We start from the raw sequence: 23,395 nt of genomic DNA, 5'->3' as shown, positions 1-23,395 counted from the left end.
CGCGAGGGGGGGGGTCTGGCACACTCAATTAGCCAAGTCAAGATGAACCTGCAGATCCTTGGATGTTACTTTGGGGCTCTTGGTAATTTCCTAGATGGTTTGGTTCTTGGAGATTTCAGTAGAATTACCATTACTGGCTAGAGCAGGGGTAGGCAACCTGCGGCCCGTGGGCCAGATGCGGCCCGGCGAGGCCTTGGGACCGTCCCCAGCCCGGTCCTGCCGCCAATTGCCGCCGGGGCCTTTGGCCTCTTGCGCACAGGGGCAAGGGGGGCAATTGTCTATAGACGCCTCAGAAACATGCATTTATATTAACATTTTTTTAAAAATCAGCAAAAAAAATTTGTGTGTCCTCCACTTTTTTAAAAAAATGTCCACCATTTGAAAATGTTGTCCTACATTTGTCCCGGTTTATTTATTTATTTAAATTATTTAATTTTTTTTATGCTTCGGCCCCCCAGTTGTTTGAGGGACAGCAACCCAGCCCCCGGCTCAAAACAGTTGCCTACCCCTGGGCTAGAGTGTCTGTAGTTTTGAACCATCAGTTTTTTTTTACACGCTCTGACAGTTGATTTATTGAGCCCCAAATTCTCAGAAATGGATTTGAAACCATTTTTAGACTGATGAGCAGAAAGAACTGCTTCTCTGAGATTCTCAGACACATCTTTTAATCATGATGTGACATATTTATACACAACCATACAGTGAAGACCAAACTTTTGAAACTTTTATAGGCTAGATCCTTCCAAACACATCCCAAACAACTTGAGTGTAATTGTTTTATTATCTGAGCACAAGCAAACAAGAGTTCACTTACCTTTGCTCATGACTTCTATGTACTCGTTGTTTGCCTATTCTATGTCATTTTGTTTCACAAAACACAGAACCTATTGGATATTTTTGAGACAATTGCTTTGAATTAATGAAGGCTATATACTTTTTCACAAACTTTTTCTCAGAATCATAAGTATATTTAACTCTCTGCTATATTGTGTCCAATATTTGGTCAGCAAGGTAACTGATCTCCTTCTTCCCTGGATGCATCCTACAACCAACATTCTAGGGTTATCAACTATTGGCAACTATTGGCTATGCTGATCACTGCTGACAAGTAATGTAAGTTTCCTCTGTCCAACGACAGCAGTATCTTCTGACCTTTACAAAATCCTGAAGTAGCAGGGAAATTCAATAGTCCTTTTCAACCAAACAAAAGTGCTAGATTCTAGTCAGTTTGTTCCTTAAATAAGGCTGAATCTAATCTCAGAATTTATTAAATAACAAAAGTTTCATGAGCCCTGGTGGCACAGTGATAGGAGCCTTGGTGGCACAGTGGTTAACTGCGTATAACAAGGGGCCACTGTACTGCAGCCGCTCACTCAAAACCATAAGGCTGCGAGTGCAATACCAGCAAAAGGACTCAAGCTTGACTCAGGCTTGCATCTTTCCGGGGTCGCTAAAATGAGTACCTAGATTGTTGGGGGGCAATTAGTTTACACTTTGCAAACTGCTTAGGGAGTGCTTAAATGCACTGATAAGCAGTATAGAAATGTACTTGCTATTGTTACCTATTTGCTAATGAATGTGTTGAATTGCAACACAGAAGCCATGGAACAACAGATTTGACATAAAATTTGTGCCAGTTCATATGATCAGCCATGTTATTACTTATTTGTGTTAATTATCAGGTTCTAATTATTGTGATTTTTGTCCCCCCCCCCTGCCTCCCCCCCTGGTGCTAGTTTAACACAGGGTGCTGCCACACTGCCGGATTAGTGCAGTCTGACACTGCTTTAACTAGGATCTATAGGTTATTGTGGCACCAGTGCTCTCTGACAGAGAATATTAAATATCTCACAAAACTGCAAATCCCAGAATTCTATAGCACTCAGCCATGGCAGTTAAAGTGGTGTCAAACTACATTAATTCTGCAGTGCAGGAGCAGCCAGTTGTTGCAAATGCAGTCTAGGAAACTACTGTTATTTCAAGCTCCTCAACCCCCATTTGCAATGTGTGTAGTATAATACAGACTTAGAATACTGAGCTGTTGGAAGGATTACAAAAACAGAATGTACAGTATTATGCTCTTTTTGTCAGTAAGGTTTACAGTTGCCAAGTTATGCTTTACATAAGTTTTGTATTATTATTATTATTATGCAGTGATAACACTACCCATGTCAGCTGATTATTAATATCTCAGTACACTAATGAAGCTGTGTCTTGACAGTTTCACTTATTGTATTCATTTGGTATTCTGAGCTATTAAATGAGCAATGTGAACCTGGCCTTAGTACAGGTGTGAGTAAAGAGCAGCTGTGAGCTTCATAGGACTGCATTTCCCCACCACTGCCACCAATTTAATTTTTGAAAATACTGGCGTCATAGTTTCCTACCAAAATTCTGAAGTAAATCTTTAAATCTGCTATAAGTAAATGAGGAAAATATCTAAATGTAGTCAGTTCATGGTTAAGACAACTGTCAGCGTTGTAATTTTGAACCCAATATAATATACGAATATCATAGTAGGTATCATATACAGATAATTATTATCATTAACTTTATTTGTATCTCCAAATTTCCCCCCAAAATTGCAAGATGGTTTCCAAATTAAAATGAGTACACTATAGTTAAGCTTCATACATACATACATGCATGCATGCATGCATTTCATTTGTACATATATATAAATTTAGCAATCATTAAGCAAGTATGAGTGGGGGGAAATTTTAAATGGTATGTACGTATGTCAAAGTTGACTTAATGGTCAACTTTGGTCAACTTTAATAATACATACTTAAATTTTCAACTAACTGTAAATCTGTTTCACATAAAGGTAGCTCATTTTTGTGGTTTTTTTAACCTACACCAGAAAACAAAAACAAAAGGTGTGAGCCACAAACTTCTCACAAACCTGAAAAGTGGCTCCCAGCCCTAAGGCAACTGCTTACCCCTGCCTAAGTGATTTGAAACAAATTCCTTTACCTGTATACCCCGAGGGCCTTACGATCACAGTATCAGGGCCACTAGAGGATATTGGCACTTTGATATTCACACCACTAAAGAAAAAAAAAGAAACACACAACCAAATGTAAAAACATTCAATTTGCGATTCTGTATCATATCTTTTGTATCATATATAATTTTGTATCACATATGCAGAGCCAAAAAATATATGGACACATCTAGTTTTGTTAACATTATTAAACCCTCTTTTGATTGTAGATATATATCAAAATACAAACCGAGTGGGTTATGGATTCCAAAGAAGTAACCAGACATCTTTTTCATTTCTAGCTTCCCCTTCTTAACCATCTCTACTCCCCATACCTCAGATTGAGGCTTGTGGAAATACAGAGACAGGCAATATGTTGAAATGCATTTAAAGGGGCTGGATTTTGTTTACAAGCCCTGCCTAGCCTGGAACTATGGCAAACAGAGAAGATAGGTTTAATTCTTCCCTCCAGCTGTAGTTCTGATTAATATATCTCTTAGAAGTTCCTATTTCTATTGTAAGATAAGTTCCAATAGACTCCAGTAAGAAGCTCCTTTTAGATGATGGATAGGTGACAATAGTCAGGACTTGTTGTTAATTACCATTAAGTCAACTTTAACTTATGGTGACCCTATGAATGAGAGACCTCCAAGTCACCCTATTACCAGGTCCTGCAGACGCAGGGCCATGGTTTCCTTGATAGAGTCTATCCATTGGGAATGTGGTCTTCCTAATGCCTTCTACCTTGCCAAACACAATTGTCTTTTCTAGTGACACATGTCTTCACATAATATGGCCGAAGTATGATAGTCTCAGTTTAGTTATCTTGGCTTCTAGGGAGAGTCTGGGATTGATTTACTCTAGGACCATTTATTTGTCTTGTTAGTAATCCAAAATATCTGTAGAACTCTTCTCCAGCACCACATTTTCTTCCTATCAGCTTTCTTCACTGTCCAGTTTTCACAATAATAGATAGAAATGGAAAATACGATGGCATGGACAATCCTAACTTTAGCATTTGTTGACATTTCAGGATCTTGGCCAGTTCCTTCAGGTTGTTGTTGTTATGTCCCTTCAATTCATTTCTGACTTATGGTGACCCTAAGGTGAACCTATCATGAGGTTTTCTTGGCAGGTTTCTTCAGTGGGGGTTGCCTTTGACACTGCCATTCTCTGAGGATGAGAGTTGCCCAAGGTCAGTCACCCAGTGGGTTTCCAAGGCTGAGCAGAAATCACTACCCCCACACTGCCTCTTGGTCCTTGGATGTATCCACACTGCAAAATTAAAGCAGTTTGACACTACTTTAATGGCCATGTCTGCATCCTACAGAATCCTGTGATTTGCAGTTTGGTCAGGTGTTCAGCCTGCTCTGTCACAGTACTGGTGCCTCACCAAACTACAAATCCCACAGTTCTGTAAGACAGAGTCATGGCAGTTGTGATGTCAAACTGTTTTAATTCTGCAATGTGGACACATCCCTAGCCTTCCTTTGATTTCTTGACTGAAGTCTCCATTCTGCTTATTGACTGGGCTAAAGTATGGAAAATCTTTAACTATTTCAGTGTGTTCATTATATACTTTAAGGTTATACAAATCATATTTTTGTTTTCTTAATGTTCAACTGTAAATCTGCCCTTGCACTTTCTTCCTTAATCATTCAATCTTTGCTATTTTCTGCTAGGAATAGGATGTCATCTACATATCTTAAATTGTTGATATTCCTTCCTCAGATATTCTGGACTTCTTCTTCCAAATCTTCATATGATATGTTCAGCCTGACTTTTTTGCCAATTGGAAACTGTTCTGTTTCTCCATATACTGTCTGTCTCTCCATATACTGTCTTTTGTCCTGAATACAAGAATGCATTAGGACAACCAAATGTTGTGGCACACTCATTTATTTAAGAGTGATCTATAGTTTTTCATGATCTATATAATCAAAGACTTTGCTTTAATCCACAAAGCACAGGCTGGTTTTCTTATCAAATTCTTTGGTCTGCTCCATTAGCTAACATATGTTTGCAATATGATCCTAGTGCCTCTTCCTTTCCTGAACCCAGCTTGGACATCTGGCATTTCTCTTTCAATATATGCTAAAAGTCTTAATTGTAATATCATGACCATCACTTTGCTTGCATGGGAAATTAATGCAATGGTCCCGTGGTTACTGCAATTCCTCATGTCCCCTTTCTTGAGGATTGAAATGTATATTGAGAATTTCCAGCCTGTGGGTTGTTCTTTTGTTTTCCATATTTGTTGACAGATTTTAATTAGAACTACAGTAGATTCTGTTTCCATAGCTTGAAGCAGCTCTATTGGTATGTTATCTGTTCCTGGTGATTTATTTCTCTTGAGTGCCCTGAATGCAGCTTTCATTTCACTTTTCTTCTTCAAAGGAATTTGTCATCCTTTTCATCTCTTTTATGATGTTCTTCAGTGTATTGTTTCCACCATCTTTTTTATTTCTATTTGGTGATGTAATGTGTTTCCCTGCTGAACAAAGAGCCCCCCGGTCTTGGTTTAATTTTCCCTTTGATTTCTCTGATCTTGTGGAAGAGATCTCTTGGTCTTCCTTTTTTCTTATCACCTTCTATTTCTCTGCATTGATTATTACAGAAGTTCTTGTCCATGCACACAAGTTGTTGAACAGATGCATTCATGGGTCATTGTCCAGACTGTAGCAGGTTAAATTCTGCCTTCCTGTCAGCCATTTTCCAGTCCTAAATGGATTTGTAAAAAATAACAAACTGTCTTGTAAATGCTTGAACTAATCAAAACAAGGAAATATCTATACTCAACAGGATGCTGAGGAACGTTTATAATCAAAAAGAAAAATTAATTACAGTAGTGTAGTGGTTTGAGTCTTGGAATGTGACCCTGGAGACCAGGGTTTGATTTCCCACTTAGACATGAAAATCCACTGGGTGACCTTGGGTGAGTCACATACTCTCAACTCCAGAAAACCCTGTGATAGTTCACCTTTGGGTCTTTATAAGTCACAAACATCTTGAAAGTACACAACAACAACAACAACAACAACAACAACAGCATTTCAGTAAAACACCAGTAGTCCTTGAGAAATGGGAGCTAGACGTTAGCAATGAAGTGCCCTCTCTTAGACTTTTCAGGCAAATTATAAACATCATGATTAAATTGCACAGATTAATACATTCACTTTTGATATCCTGGTACTAGGATTGTCAGATTATCCAGTTGTCTGGATTTTAACTGGAATCTAAGCCTTTCCCCGCTGCCCATCTCCACTATTAGCTGGCACTGATTCCAACTTCTTGTGTGTTTTTTAAAAAGGGGGAAAGCAAGTCTCTAAGTCTTGTAGGAGCTGAGCTATGGAGTAAAATGTATAGCCACTATTCCAATCAATGATTCAGTGACTTATTGGAAGTTCCAGTCCTGTACCTCCTCCCAACTAGTTCCAGAAGAAAATAGTGTATTGCACAAGCAGCAAAGCTAGGTGGACCAAGGTGGGACAGATGGAGACAGAACAGTTGGAGGAGGCATATAAGGTCTGTGTGTATGAACTAGTAAAGTGATGATACCAAAGGCAAGAATAACCAGTAGGCAGCAGAAGTAATGGGAGTAGACCAGCAGCACAGGATTTTGACAGTTCCCCTGTTATGGAAGTATATGTGTGTGTGTGTGAGTGTTTGAGGGAGAGAAAGAGATGAGGGGGGGAGAGAAGATAAACAAGGAGGTGCCACTTTTTTGTTTTGTTTTTTTAAGTCAAAGTACCAGAGCATAGCATGCATGCTCTGGCTTTGGGAGGCTAGAAGTCTGAGAGGACTTTATATCAGAACAGTCTGGAAGCAGAGCAAACCAAGAGCTTGATGGTAACAGCTGTATTTACAGCTAGACTGAAGCATGGTTTAGTTTCTTCAGCCCCAGCATGCCCAGTCACTTGCTGAAAACTGATGTGGGTGTAAATGAATGGTTGTGTTTGAGCTTCTTATGTTTATTTTTTAAAAACTTTTTTAACTGCTCTGGCTCTGTGCTAGGGAATCCTGGGAATTGTAGTTTACTGTGACACCACGCCTCTCTGACAAAGTAGGCTAAATGTCTCACAAAACTACACTTCCCAGATTCCCTAGAATTGAACTAGGGCAGTTAAAGCGGTCTCAAACTGAATTATTTCTGTAGTGTGTTTTGGACCATGCTTTATTAAAACTTTTTTAAGGGTTACAATCATTAACACATTTGCCAGAGATTAAGATCAAATGATTTACCCATGACAAAGGTCCCCAATGCAAAAAGATGGTAACAATAAGGATAAAAATATCATAAATAAATTATAAATCAAAAAGTAACAGAAATGATCAAAACTTGGAAGAGAAGCATGCAAAAAATGTCTATGTCAGAAATAAAATGCTGTTATGCTGTCAATTTGCCAGTCTAAAGTGTTCAATATTAGCCAAAAGGCTTATGTGCATATTTAAGTGAGATTCAGAAGATCATTTGACAGGATCTTTGTTTATACAAGAACATAATAAAATTGAACCTAATTGACTGGAATTGCCTATTTCTGTTTTAAATAATCTCTTAATCATTTTGTCAGTTTCTCTACCAAAGCTAATGACCAAACTCTCACTTGTCAAGTATCAACATATATTGAATTGGTTGGCATCCTTCCTTTATTTGGTACTTCCGTTCCGCTGCAATTGGAAGAAAGGGAATTAGTCCTTAATGCAGCACTGTTGTATTCATTCTACAGAAGATATTTAGGGGAACCAATTCTATCTTAAGATGAAGTATCCCATTCAAAATAAGACCAGTCATGTAATTGCCAGCAATGTGCATGCTGCTTTATATGGTTTTCCTCTCTCCAATTATCCCCACAATAACAATAGGTAGTTTCTGCTGGGAAGCAAAGATTGGCCAAAGGTCCCAAGCAAGCTTCACAATCAGAGCATCTGAATTCATATCTTCCTATTCCATGTTCAGCTCTCTATTCATTATATTACACCAGCTTTTTCAGACCTGGGTTTACTACATTAATAATTCAAAGATCAAAGCATTGTAATAGAATCCACTAGACAGATAAGTAATGCAACAATTTGCTTTATAGGCTGCTCTGATTTATAGAACTAGACTATGGCAACTCTATTTGGTAGCCATTTCCATGAAGAATTTCAACCTTTACTAAAAGCTTCAATGCAGGAACTTTCACCAGCAATACAAACAATTTTAATGGAATTGTTGTTGTTGTTGTGTGTTTTCAAGATGTTTCTGACTTACACTAACTTTAAGGTGTACCTATCATAGTGTTTTCTTTGCAGAATTTGTTCAGAAGAAGTTTTCCCTTGCCCTCCTCTGAGGCTGAGAGTATGTCTTGCCAAAGGTCACTCAATGGGTTTCAGTGGCTGAGGAGGGATTGGAATCCTGGTCTCCCAGAGTCTAGTCCAACACCGAAACCACTACACTATGCTAATTCTCTACTTATTCCCTCCTCTCATATACTCCAAACACAACTTCCCCAAACATCTGCAACAAACTGCAACAAACAACTGTCAGTTTATAGTTTTTTGTGGGTTTTTCGAGCTATGTAACCTGTTCTGGAAGAGTTTATTCCTGATGTTTGCCAGCATTTGTAGCAGGCATCTTCAGAGAATGCTCGCATGGAAGTGAATGGAGAATATACAGTTGCCCCTCCATTTTTGCAGACTTAGAATTCGCATCCCTCGCACGTTCACAGATGGCAAAACAGGACGTGCAACCATTCAAGCCAATAGGGCTTGAATATCAGCGATTTCCCATTTTTGGGGGGGGGGGGTCCAGAACGGATCCCCATGAAAACAGAGGGACAACTGTATACCATGTGACCTTTGGTTGAGAGGCAGTGACTAACATGTAAATCTGTGTGTTGCTCTGTAGTTGAATGGCAAGGCCTCAGGGTAGGAGGATATGAAAGGAGGATTTGTATCTATTTAATTAGTGATCCATTGCCTTCTGGGAAAACCCCTGACCCTGGGTGGTTTTCATTTGCATTTGCTGGGTCTTGATTTGCTGTCAGTTTATTTTGGTTGACTTAATTTCTATACCACAACAAAAATATAAAATATATAAAAACAAGGTCACCCAGTGGGCTTCCATGGCTGAGAGGGAATTCAAACCCTGGTCAAATCCTCTGTGTCCTAATCCAACACAAAAACCACTAAACAATGCTGGCTCCCTTAAATGGAATAGGATATCGCATTTAAAATTACACAAGCCAGAAGACAATAGAGAGCAAACATATGGGTCTAAGAGAATACTCACCTTTGGAAAAGCCGACTCTCTTCAGAAGTCAAAAGGCCCTTTTGATATCCCCCTTTGTAATGGTTGATTCTGGTGGCACAGGAAAGTTTTCTTGGCTTGTAGCAAAACCATGGCTCACCAGTGTAGGGATCTGTAAAGTTGCAGACTGGCATGTCTCCAGGTAAACATACATTGCACTCAGTAGCTTCTGAAATCCTCCCTGATTTGAACAGGCTTTTAAAGTAGGTCCTGTCTGGTTTTTCCTCTCGCAAACGTTGCAGGACTTGGATCCCTTCACTGGGGTGGACCAAAGACACTGACACCGTGACCTCTCCTGGCCAAAGTAAACTGAAAAAAAGTCTGTATGTTCCATTCTGGTAATCTAAAACTCTTCCAATAGCTCCAGCTTTCAGATGAGCAGAATGGATTCTTGTTTGAAGAAAGTCTCCACCGTACTGCTTTGACTCCCCTTCATAATCCCGCATGTGAACCAGTACCTCTAATTTATCCCCAACCCTGAAGTGCTTATGAGTGTTCAGTATTACAAAGTAGCTATGGGAAGGGTCTGTACTCTTCACAAAAGGGATTTTGTCATTTGGTCCAGGCCACTGTATAGCAGCAAATAAGGCCTCTTCTTCCTCTCGTTCTCTTCTGGACAAAACTTGCTGTTCATAGCCACAATACAACTTTCTGGGTATTTTAATAAGCTGTGATAAAGATTGCTGGTAGTCATCTTCCACCAACCACTTTAAACCTGTGGTATTCTATAAAAGAAGAATATTCCTTGAAATAAGCTTATTAAACGTAGCTTTGTTTTTAACCGCATTGACAAACCACAACTATGGCTTGGGTCCAGGGTATTTGAAGGACCATGTCTCCCTGTACGAGCCCACCAAAGTACTGAGACCATCTGTAGTGGGAAAGAGACTTTCTTCTCTCTGTCCCACTACCCTCTCAGGGTATTTGATGGGAAGAAGAGAGAGGTCCTGGATTTTGAGGGTTTATGGATTTTGGAATATTAGCATATACATAATGAGATATCTTGGAGAAAGGACCCAAGTCTAAATGTGAAATTCATTTATGTTTTGTACGTTCCTTATACACATAGCCTGAAGGTAATTTTGTACATATTATTTTTAATAATTTGATGAATGAAACAAATATTGTATACATTGAACCATCAGAAAGCAAAGGTGTCACTCTCTCAGTCACCCATGAAAAAAGTCATAGAATCATAGAATCGTAGAGTTGGAAGAGATCACTAGGGCCATCCAGTCCAACCCCCTGCCATGCAGGAAATCCAAATCAAAGCATCGCCGACAGATGGCCATCCAGCCTCTGTTTAAAGACCTCCAAGGAAGGAGACTCTATCACCCTCCGAGGGAGTGCATTCCACTGTTGAACAGCCCTTACTGTCAGGAAGTTCTTCCTAATGTTCAGGTGGAATCTCTTTTCCTGTAGCTTGCATCCATGGTTCCGGGTCCTGTTCTCTGGAGCAGCAGAAAACAAGCTTGCTCCCTCTTCAACATGACATCCTTTCAAATATTTAAACAGGGCTATCATATCACCTCTTAACCTTCTTTTCTCCAGGCTAAACATCCCCAGCTCCCTAAGTTGTCCCTCATAAGGCATGGTTTCCAGACCCTTCACCATTTTTGTCGCCCTCCTTTGGACATGCTCCAGTTTCTCAATGTCCTTTCTGAATTGTGGCGCCCAGAACTGGACACAATATTCTAGGTGGGGCCTGACCAAAGGAGAATACAGTGGCACTATTACTTCTTACTATTACTATTACTATTTTGTAGCGTTTTGTATTTTGGAATTCTGGATAAGAGAGATTCAATCTATATACTCTACTGAGAAGCAAAGTCTTGTTGTGTCTTAAAAACTAAAATGTTTTATTTGGTATAAGCTTTCATGGACTCCAACAAATTTTGTCTGATGAAGTGGGACAGAACACATGAGGCTTATGCCAAATTAAAACTGTTAATCTTTAAGGTACTACAAGATTACTTTATTTTTTCTGTAGCAAACATAACAGAGCTGCTCCCCTGTGCGTTTACAGACACACACATCTACTAGCTATTAAATAATTTCCTCCCTTTTATTAATATAAATGTTTATCACAATTAGATAAATCAGTAAAACTACTGAACAAAGTTATATGCATATTAATGAAGGAGAAATATTAAAGATTACTACCAAAGATTTTATATTAAATTGGTAAGAACACATGAACTGTGCGTGTAAAAGCAGAACTAATAACTACAAGTCCACAAATGTAAATAATGTTTCCATGTAATGAGGACATAGGAAAGTACCTTCTTGGTGGCTGATCCTAGGCTGTGGAATTCCTTCCCAAGAAAGGTTCATCTGGAAAGTGGCCTATTTAAAGAGACTTTTGACTATTAACTGGTAGCTGCAGAAGGGTTTGTGTGTATGTGTGTGTAAATGGGGGGAGTGCTGTATAGTATTCACATGGTTTAAAACTGTTTTTAATTTAGAACTGTTTTAATCTGATAGTTTACTTAATTGTTTTACAATGGATTTTTGATGTTTTAAAATATTGTAATTGGTTCTAACTGTAGTCTGGGTAGGGTACATATGTGAGCAGAACTGAGCAGAACACTGGAGATCTATAATCTTTCTTTTTATCAAGAGACTATCACTACACCAGAGAGAGCTCAAAACATTTTCTTGCCGAAAATCTGTTGACTAGAACAGCAAAAACATTCATTTACAACTGACAAAGAATTTGACAACTTCTCAAGCATTTTGATGCGAACAGAGGGGCTGGAAGTCTGGAAAATGTTTCCACCTTTTTTACTTCCTGGGATAATTATTGAGGGCTAATGACACTAAGGGTTTACTGTATATGTATGTATGTATGTGTATGTAATTTTATTAGTATGCTTTTTTAAGTTCATACATTCTATTTTGCCATTTAAATGGAGCACGGAAGTGGCACTACTTTCTGGCAGATTTTACCTAGCCAGCAAGGCTTTAAGCATAGTCCCAGAAGCAGCAGTATGTCAGTCACATAAGAAACAGCCAAAATAGCAAGAGTTTAATCAGTTTGGCCACTAGCAAGTATGAACACAAAGTGTGGAATAACTGTGACCTGAGTTGGTGGAAGGATAACCCACACAAGTGAAATCACAGACTTTCATAGCATTAAAGGTACAGAAGAGGAAGAAAAGAACCATGTATATACAGTTATTAGACTACAAACTACTTATATAACATAACAGTAGAAAAATAGGGGAAATAAAAAGTTCAGTCCCACTGCCCAGTCTTTGAGAGTTGAATAACTCACCTCTATCTGATAAAAGTTATGAACAAAACCCAGAATCGCCAGCACTGTGAGAACCAAGCACAAAACTTGTATTCTGGAGTAAGTGGGCCACATGTTCCTTTTATCTCTCTTTCACTCACGTAAGATGCTGCCACATTGTCCATGCTCTGCAGGCACCAATGTCATTGTTACTCAGTCTCACACAGGAAATGTCCTCAGGAATTTTCTGCTGCATTGCATCTCTCTAAATATATATATTCTGTTAGAAAAACAGAGTTGAAACAAAAACAGATCATGAAACGACAAACATTTTTCTTAGTTGTGACAGATCTGCTTTTAAATATGTATCATGTTACAGTCATCTTTGCAACTTAAATTTTGAACTGGCTTAGCTAAAATTAAAGATAATAAACCTCAAACAGAAGACTGTTTTCTGGATTCCTTTTCAAGGGATGCATATGCCTTTTGACCTAAACAGAATTTGTGAAGAGTATATTGAAAACACGCATACACTGGGGCCTTATTCATTCCATCCTATAGTGCCTTGGTACATATTATACAGGATTGTTTCTTCCATTGGAAGCAGGTCTTTCTGACACAAATACAAGAAAACTCATTTTATTTCTTCTACACAGCTTCTACCTGAACATAGCTAGATATGAAATACTTATTCCACAAAAAAGCAAACTGCTGAGGCTAAAAGACAAGTAATGAAGTAATGTGCCCAATAACCTGAATACAAAACAGAAGTTGGGGTCTGATCATCAATATGCAAACCTATCAGAGCAAACCACAGCCACTAGCCATGCTGGCTGTGGGATTGTATGCTCTCTGTCTCAATATCAGTATCACACCACCACTACCTCAAGCATGGAAACATATACATTCCACACAAGCACCACACCTCACAATCATACATCCCATTCATCCACCTCACAAGCACACATAAACCTCTGTCACACTTTTGTCTCGCTGATTATATTGATTCTCCGTGTAGCTACTGCTTTTAAATCTTGTAAATATCCTGCAGTGCAAAAAGACTCCATGTGAGCTATTACATGGATTATATAAAGGGATTACAGAGATTATCGGACATACTGAAAAATGATTCCCCATTATAAAGAGAACACAGATGTGAAAATAAATTTTAAAATGGAGGAAAAGACTTGCCATATAAAATTGGACCATTTCCCTTGTATAATTAAACAAAATATCCCAGAATATCCCAGAATAACATGCTTTCTGCTATAGGGATGAATAGTGCCTACTCTGGAAGGGAAAAAAAGACAGTGGCCAAAAATACCTGCTCTGTTGATTTCTGTTGTTTGAAATGAGGCTGGCCTTTCTCTTCTTCATCAAAACAAACAGCACCTACTCTGTGTTGAGACTCAAATGATAGAAGGCCTGATATATATTTGAGACCAAACATTGGAACATCTCCCTACTGGCTCTCTGAGCTCTAACATCATGACCTACTTTCTGAGTATGCCATCATCATAAGGCTGAGTGAATAGCTAAAGCAAACCCCTCAGGCTGCAGCAAGCTTTCTCCAGTTTCTCTATGTTCACTGTGGTATAGCTACTGGGGGCAGGGCAAAATGAGGGCAATTATCTCACAAATAAGAATCCCCCCCCCCCCCCCGGAAATTTTCCTTTACTCCTAAAATTTCTATCACTGCAGAAAGTGAGACACTGAAAATCATTTACACCTAGAATTCATGCTTTCTGTGTTCGTATTCCTTTGGGAAATTTGCTTGTTCCTTTTCTCTGGCTCCCTAAACTATATTTCTAAATGATCAGCTGAGGTTTTAAGTTACTGTAATGCCAGAAATTTGACATTTGTTGTGATCAGCCACCCTTGAGTCAACCTCAACCCATGGTATCCCTGTGGATGAGACATCTCCAAGCCTTATCTTTCACTGTTCTGATTCAGGCCCATGGCCTCCCTTATTGAGCGTAACCATCTGCCATGCAGTCCTCCTCTCTTTCTACTGCCTTTTACCTTTCCTAGCATTATTGTCTTCTGATGATGTGCCAAAGTACAATAGCCTCAATTTAATCATCTTGGCTTCCAGGGAGAGTTCAAGCTTCATCTGTAATGCAGTTTGACATTACATGAAGGAAAATTTCATTGTTGTGTGCCTTCAAGTAGTTTCTGATTTATGACAGCCCTAAAGCAAACCTACCATGGAGTTTTATTGGTAAGAGATGTTCAGAGTTTGCCCTTCCTCTGGGGCTGTGAGAATGTGGTTTGTCCAAGGCCACGCAGTGGGTTTCCATAGCCCAGTGGGGATTTAAACCCTGGTCCCCAGAGTCATAATCCAATGCTCAGACCATTACACTGTGCTGGCTTTAAATGCTCAACTGAAGTTTGCAGTGTCCTGACTCATATTGCCCACCTCTGGATCATAGTCGGAATGTAAATAATTTATTTTAGAACAATGATGGGCAATCTTCAATGCTAACATTCCTGTTGGCCAGTCCCAAATTGATACTAAACACCAGTCTCAAGTTTTCAAATACTAAAAGAAAAGTTCTCAGTGTGTGCCATTTGAAAGGATATGGTTCTCTGTTCCCAAATAGGAAAATGCCATCTCAGAGCCATAGACTCTTTATAAAAAAGAAAAACAAAACAAAACTCTGCTCACCCATCTAGCAAGTAGGTTTCTAAAAGCAAGCAGAAATGAAGATCCAACTCTATAGGCGAGATCAGATTGCATTCATACTGTATGTACAGTCACTGAGATGGTTTTGAGAATATGACTGCATCAATTCATACCAAATTTGTACCCATGGAAATCCTATTTGATCTATTGTACAAATCACACATACAAAACTGCCTGGGTTGATTCATTGGATACATCTGTGCCACAAAAAATACTAGCAGACAATATGATATCTCTACTCAAGGAAGACACATCTAGTGCGGTTGGATAGTGCAATAAGCCAAGGAACTGTGTAAACCCAGTTACAAGCAGTCCACTGCTTCATGCTGCCCAGTTGCTCCTGCTTGTAACTGAAGTAGCTCAAGAAAGAATGGAGCTTAATTTATTGTCTCATGCAAATATGGACCCAAGCTTTTGACTTTTGTGGGTTTGCTTCTCTCCCAACAAACAGGAAAAAATTCCATGTTTCTTTGGTTTGTTGTGAGACAAAATAAACAAAAGAAGATAAAGTGCTCACATTCAGATAACATAATAAACAAAACCAAAGTTTGGTTGTAGTTAGAGTGATTGTAACTAAAACCACATGCCACTCATAATTGATAAGCCAGAGCTCAAAGGAAGAAGAGCTCTAATTGAGCCTGAAGAAAGCATAACATTTTATGAGACTAATCAAAGAACAAGAAAAGAGTGCACTGACGGATGGTTTGTAGAAATGGGTTGTAAAATACCTCTTGTGAGAGAGGAGCATATGCTGGATATTATGCAATCATTATGTACAAAATATATTTTCTCCATTTAAAGCAGTGATTCTCAATCTTTGTTCCTCCAGATGTTTTACAAGCATTCTTCCCATTTCTTATGCAAGTTAAGTGAATTTTTCCATTATAAGGATGTAACTTGACTCAGCAGTCTTGCAAACACCGAGTGCTTTCAAGTGGAACTTAGCATGGTGTTTTCAGAGAGGATTTGCCTTTGCCTTCCTCTGAGGCTGAGAGTGTGTGACTTGCCCAAGGTCACTCAGCGGATTTCCATGGTTCAGCAAGGATTTGAACCCTGGTCTCCAGTGTGGTAGTCCAGCGTTCAAGCCACTACACCACATTGGCTTTCAACCACTTTAGTACTATCTACATATTGGTAGGTGTTAACCAAAAAATATTGTGAACACAAAAGACACTGCATGCTATTCACTACTATGTGCCTAGAAATACAAAGCAGCACAGCAATGCTTCCACTGCGCTGATACAAAAAATGCATGCTTAGAACAACAGAATTTTACCCCTAGGGGAATTTGTTCTGAAAGCCATTCACAGTTTTTCCATACAAAAATAACATTCTTTATTGTCTTATGCATTTTTCATGTCAGCAATCTAATTTAGAGCAAAGAGGAAGAGTGGGGGGGGGGGTCATTTTGTTGCCACTACTATTAACCAAATCAGCATGGTGCAGTGATTTGAGCCCTGGTGGCGCAGTGGTTAAATGCCTGTACTGCAGCCATTCACTCGAAACCACAAGGTTGCGAGTTCAAGACCAGCTCGATTCAGGCTTGCATCCTTCCGAGGTCGCTAAAATGAGTACCCAGACTGTTGGGGGCAAATTAGCTTACTTGCTAACTAGCTTACTTGCTGTTCACTGCTATGATCTTTAGAATAGCGGTATATAAATAAAACAAATTATTATTATTATTATGATTCTGCAGACCAGGTTCAAAGCTTATCAGCCATGTAAACCCAATGGCTGACCCAATTGTGCAAGCTCTGACATGGCAAACACCCTCTGAACAAATCTTGGCAAGAAAACCAACCCCATGATAGGTTTGCTTTAGAGTGCGCATAAGTCAGAAACAACTTGAAGGCACACAACAAAAAGCAATAAGGACACTATTAAACAGAATCCCAGAAAACATTTTTGAACTATTTCAGGCACCCAAAGATCTTCAAATACTGTATTTTCTGGCGTATAAGACTACTTTTTAACCCAGGAAAATCTTCTCAAAAGTTGAGGGTCGTCTTATATGCCAGGTGTCATCTTATAGGGCAGGTGCTCAAACTTCCAAGCCGGAATGGAGAATCTGCGGTCGCCGCATATGGTGGGGGGATCTAAAAAACGGCTGCAGCCGCATCCCCACCATATGCAGCGACCGTATGAAAGTAGCTACCGCTCTGAAAGGCTTGGAGACAGGGAGAGCTGACCAATCCAAGCAGGCTTTGTATACAACAAGGTTCCTGCTAAGTACCTGCATGTCATAAGCATTTGGATTAAAATTACCATATTGAAATCAAATCTGATGGGGTTTTTTTTAAATTTGGTGTGCGTTGGAAGAGGGGTAGTCTTATATGGTGAGTATATCCCAAACTCTATATTTTAACTGGAAAAGTTGGGGGTTGTCTTATACGCCCAGTCGTCTTATACGCCGGAAAATACGGTAGATCCAGATTGATTTAAAATTTAATTTTTGCAATAACGGAACGCTCAAAGAAGCTCATAAAAGCTATCAAGCCATTTGGAAATTTCAGCAACTGTACCAAAATGATTTGCATGTCAGGAAGCCAGCCAAGAAAAGGGTAAACTCAAGGAAAAGAGAGTCTCTATAGAACCTTAGGTCTGTGTATTGTGTTCAGCTTTTCAACTTCGAACAGCCCTTAGGTGACCCTATCACTGGGTCTTCTTAGTACAATTTGTTTAGAGGGGGCTTGCCTGCCTATCTCAAAGGCTGAGAGAGTGTAACTTGCCCAGGTTTACTAAATAGTGATTCAAACCCTAGTCTAACGAGTCACAGTCCAAGACTCAAACCACTACACCATGCTGTTCTATGCTTTCAGGATTGGGTTCAAAGTCCTGGTTCGGCTATCAGGCTCGCAAGGTTGCTAAGTCACTGCATCACTTTATCCCTTCATTTTTGTTCCCTGTGGGTGACCCTGGAGGCAATACACAGAAGAGTTATACAAAAGAGATGAGGGAATGAATGATATTTGGAATGAGGAGTCATATGAAGATGAACCCCACATCTAAGAAGTGAAGTGGAATCTGCAATAAAGGAAATGAGAAAAAATAAAGCACAGGGAAAAGATGATATCCCAATTGAACCTGCTACAGTGCCTACACACAAATGCAACTTTAGCGCTAATTGAAATATGCCAACAAATATGGGAAAAAAAGTGGTAGCCAACAGACTGGAAACGCTTGATATACTGTACATACCAATCCACAAGAAAGGAGATACAAAAGACTGCAGCAACTATAGGATAATAGCACTAATTATTATTATTATTATTATTATTATTATTATTATTATTAAGCTTTATAATGCTCAAATTTCTGCAGCATAAACTCCAACCATACATGGAGAGAGAAATTCCAGAAGTACAAACAGGATTCAGAAAACGAAGGGGCACCACATTGCAAACATGCGATGACTAATGGACCGCACCAAAGAATTCCCAAAAAGAATCGGCATGTGTTTTATAGACTACAGCTAAGCATTTGATTGTATAGATCACGAAAAGCTATGGAATGCACTCAAAGACATGGGCGTGCCACTACATCTGATATTCCTGATGAGGAAACTGTGCCAAGGACAAGAGGCCACCATCAGAACAGAATTTGGGGAAACAGAATGGTTCCCATTAGGCAAAGGGGTCAAGCAAGGCTGCATCCTATCACCTTACTTGTTTAACTTATATGCTGAAAATATCATAAGAAAAGCATAATTAGAATCAGAAAAAGGAGGAGTGAAGACAGGAGGAAGAAACATTAATAACCTAAGATATGTAGACAACAGCATACTATTAGCAGAAGACATTCAGGAATTCTAACAGTTAATAAGGAAGGTCAAAGATGAAAGTGCAACCTACTCTGAACCAAACTTGCCACAAAAAACACAACTCGTGATAGGTTTGCCTTAGGGTTGCCAAAAGTCGGAAATGACTTGAAGGCACACTACAACAACCAAATAGCTATGCTACATTAATGAAATATAGAGATCTCAGAGAACAGTATGTTCACAGGTATATAAATTCCTCTACAGCTGTCATGTGAGCTATATTATGCTTAGCAGTTACGACACTGACTCTGATGATCACACACTCAGGGGGTTAGTAACAGCGTTCTGTGCAATCATGCTGGCTACATGACCCACAGAATCATCTTTGACAATGCTGGCTTTTTGACATAGTAATGGACATCAGCACTGCTTCCTACAGTCATACATGACTAGACAATCATGTCTAAGTAGTAACTTTAATCTTTTAACTATAAACTTTATAACCTTTAAAATTTATAACTAGGTAAGATGTTGCTTCTTTATCAAGGCAACGTCCTATGAGTACCAAGGGCCTTATAAGTCTGAGAGACGTTCCTTATAAGAGACAGAATGTATACTTTGCCTACGATCATGTAATGCCTAAGCAACATGCCTATACTATATAATGTCTATGATAAGGGCTATGGCATTAGACAGGGCACAGTGCCACAGTGCCGCAGCTTTAGACGATGGTCTAGCTATTTTATTGTACTAATGTTAGCATTTTATTGATTATATTTTTATACAGTATTGTGTAGTTTTATTGATGTGATCCCGTCTCGATCGGCAGGGAGAGGTGGGAAATATAAATAAAAATTATTATTATTATTATTATTATTATTATTATTATTAAGGCGCTCCTTTGACGGATGGAGCGGTGTGCAGTGTCACGCCACCCTGGGTACGGAGTCGGGTCATGTGGATGCCATACCCCAAGTCCGTCCACAGGCCGGCCTTTATGGCTAATGTGCACAGCCCCTAAGAGTACACAGAATCAATGTGCAGTGCACCCTTGGCTTACATGGGGGTTCCGTTCCGGATCTCCCGCCCCCCCCCCCGCGTAAGCCCAAAAACGCGTATGCTCAAGCCCCATTCAAATGAATGGGGCTTGTGCATGTGGCAGCAGCATGGCGGCGCAGGCGCACCATGGGCACACACCCCATGAGACATGCCATCCCTTGAGCCCCACGCAGCTCTCCACAGGTTTGAGCGTATCCTCAAACCTGCGTATAGCACACCCGCATATGACGCGGGCGCACTGTACATGGAATAAGTAATGTCTTATTCAATGACAAACTCCCTCTGAAGAAATCTTGCAAAGAAAGCTCCACGATAGGTTCGCTTTATGGTCACTTGAAGGCACAGAACAACAACAACATTAAAACAAACAGTATCTGGAAATGTAAAATGAACAACACAGAGAGGGCCTTCCCTGTGGCTGCTCCCAAGGTGGCTGCTCCATTCCAAATCCCAGGATTTGGAGAAAGAGAGTAAATAAATAACTCAACTATAGAAGGCGAAAGAAAATTGACACACAATAAGCCAGCATCAGGAAAACCTCTGTAAAGTGAGATTTCTATAGGAGACTCCCTCTGACTGCCAAATGCCTCACCTCAAAAGGGTAGGAACACTTGGGGGAAGTTTGTCCAAAGATTACCTCAGGATAACAAAGGGGTCCATGGCCTCACAAAGGATAGAGACAAAGTGGAATTCAAATGAAGCATCTCTTTGTGATGCAAATAGATGTTAAATTTCCAGGACTTTTGAGAATCTCCCAGTAGCCCACATAGCCAAGAAGAGGAGGTGTTGGCCTGCAAGAGATACCCCCTCATGCCATCTGAACTAAGATCAAAAACAGCAAAATGCAGGCCTAGGACTAACATCTTCATTTTCCCCCTTCCTGTATGGTTTTTAACATCTTGCCTGATGAAGAGGCCAGTGGAGCTTTGAAAACTTGCAGCATGTATATTGTGCATTTTGGTTGACCCCATAAAGGTATTATGGTTTGGTGGATTTTTGATGTCACTGGATTTGCTATATGGCTTACATGGCTACCCTTGGATGTTCTCAGGATATATAAAGACTGGTAAAGATAGAGTGATCAAATATATAGATTTAAGACCCAGTTGTTCTTCCAGCAAAGATTTATGGCCAGTTCACATAATCACATCTCCCTCCTGAAAAGAAAAAAGGCTAATATGCTATGTACTCATGTGTACACTTTCAAGTACTGAAATGTTAATGATTGTTAAAATATCCAGAGCTCTTACTAACTGTACATTGACAAGAAGAAAAAACAACAAGCTGCCTCATATCCTGTCACCAATGAAAATGGAAGAGGGGAAAGCACAAATTGAAGAAGGAGGCACCACCTTGCTATGGAAGAAATAAAGAGTACTGTTGTTATTATTATTATCATCCTCATGATTATTATTACCATTATTATTCAGGGGGATCAGAAGTCCTCCTTTCTTGGGACACTATATTTTATCCTTCTGTCCAGGAGGAATCCCAAAATGCCCTCCATTTAGAGCATGACAGAGAAGCATGGATTTACATTTCTAGGAATGTTTCTAGCTTTTATTTGGTCCTGTCCTCCATTCTTCTGGAATGTCCTCCATCTTTTGGTGCCTTGTTCTCCTTTGCAGTGACGACACCAGGTCACCCCATTATTATTCCGTATTATTATAAATGAAGGGGGAAATTAATGATTAAAAAAACACTCTGGCGTTCTAAGCAAGTGCAATTTCAACCAATAATGCTGCAAGGCAGACTCAAAATCACTCCTTCTTGTAGCTGTGTGACACACACACACACGTTATCTGCGTCAAAATCCTCCTTCTCTGAGGTCCGAGATGAAGCCTTTGCCATCCAGCCCTCTGGTTTCAGCCACTGGGTGACCAGGGCCAGGTCACACTCTCTCAGCCTCAGGAGAAGGACATGGAAAACCAAATCCAAACCAATCTTGCTCAGAAAAAAAGAAACCCGTAACAGGGTCTCCTTAGGGCACGGCAACCAGATGTCCCCATTGAAAAGGAAGATAAGATATATAGGATAAATCTTATCTTCCTTTGGATAAAATATATAGGATATATCTGTCTATATTTATCCATCTTATATATAAGATAAGACGCCACCAGATGCCCTCACTGCAAAGGAATGTAAGATATATAGGATATAGTTTATCTTCCTTTGGATAAGATATATAGGATATATCTATCTTTAGATCTATAGTGTAAGACATATAGGATATATCTCTCTGTATCTATCTATCTTATATATAAGAGAAGGTGCCACCAGATGTCCTCACCACAAAGGAAGATAAGATATACAGTATAAGATATATCTTATCTTCCTTTGGATAAGATATATAGGATATATCTATCTTTAGATCTATAGTATAAGATATGTAGGATATATCTCTCTATATCTATCTATCTATCTATCTCTCTTTCTCTTTCTTATGTATAAGAGGTGCCACCAGATGCCCTCACCGCAAAGAAAGATAAGATATATGGGATATGTAAGATATTTTCCTTTGGATAAGATACATATATCATCTATTTATCTATAGGAAAAGATATATAGGATATCTATCTATCTTATAAGATTAGGGGCCACCAGGTGTCCTCACCGCAAAGCAAGATAAAATATATAGGATCTCAATCTCTCTCATACACAATGAGGCACCACAAAATGGAGGGTAGTCAAGGGAAGAGGGAGGAGATGGCCAACCCAAAGCTCAAAGCACTTATAATAAATGTAGAATCCTAGAGTTGGCAGAGTCCACAAGGGCCCTGATCCAGCCCAGTCCCATTCTGCCATGCAGGAACTCCCAATCAAAGCCATGCAGGAACTCCCCATCGATGTATGTAACATAAAACCCCATACTTCTCTGTCCTCCCTGGGCAGAAGGCTGAAATGGAGGACGGGGGAAAGGAGGAGCTCTTGAGCCTCCCCCAGGAGGAAGGGGGGCTTCCTACCTAAGTCACTCACTCACCAGCTCCCAGGCCCTTCAGCTTCCCCTCTGCTCTGGTCCAAGAAGAGGCGAGATTGCGCCAGCTCCCTCCTCCCACTCCATCCTTCTAGGGCTTCTCCACTTGATTGGCTGCTTTCCTTGTGGAAGCGGGGTGTTAAGGAGCAAGGCGGACGAGACCACCGTTAAGAGAGGGGGAGAGCTTCCCTGGACCCTCGAGACTCAGTAAGGAAGGGGGCGAGCGCGCATGCGAGGGAAGCTCTCCCCCCCTCTCTTAACGGTGGTCTCGTCCTTCCCTCCCCTTCCCCCTCCTCAGGCGATTGGGCGGACCTTCTTCAGCACCTGCCTCTTGGTGCTGCTTGTTGGCTCTGCATTAGGCCCTTCCTCCTCCACACACACATCTATATCATAGCCACGGGTTATT

At 39.9% G+C, this 23,395-nt stretch overlaps 1 protein-coding gene across 2 annotated transcripts in view; it reads right to left on the bottom strand.

Annotated features, from left to right (window-relative positions):
* NXPE3 (neurexophilin and PC-esterase domain family member 3) overlaps window positions 1-23,268 on the bottom strand; it is a 28,561-nt gene extending 5,293 nt beyond the window's left edge. Inside the window, exons 1-4 of one of the 2 annotated variants that reach the window (XM_042459944.1) lie at window positions 22,996-23,268; window positions 12,672-12,790; window positions 9,258-10,000; window positions 2,977-3,050 (exon numbers count right to left, since the gene is read on the bottom strand). In XM_042459944.1, the coding sequence (XP_042315878.1) occupies window positions 2,977-3,050; window positions 9,258-10,000; window positions 12,672-12,695 (841 nt within the window). In that variant the 5' untranslated portion in view covers window positions 12,696-12,790; window positions 22,996-23,268. Of the gene's footprint in view, window positions 1-2,976; window positions 3,051-9,257; window positions 10,001-12,552; window positions 12,791-22,995 lie in introns of both variants that reach the window. The other variant, XM_042459942.1, reaches the window with a different exon arrangement.
* Window positions 23,269-23,395: the final 127 nt, after the last annotated feature.

This window comes from Sceloporus undulatus, chromosome 3, assembly GCF_019175285.1.
Source record: "Sceloporus undulatus isolate JIND9_A2432 ecotype Alabama chromosome 3, SceUnd_v1.1, whole genome shotgun sequence".
Classification (NCBI taxonomy): Eukaryota; Metazoa; Chordata; class Lepidosauria; order Squamata; family Phrynosomatidae; genus Sceloporus; species Sceloporus undulatus.
Note: the sequence above shows the minus strand (reverse complement) of the source record. Positions and strands in the feature narration are given on the sequence as shown.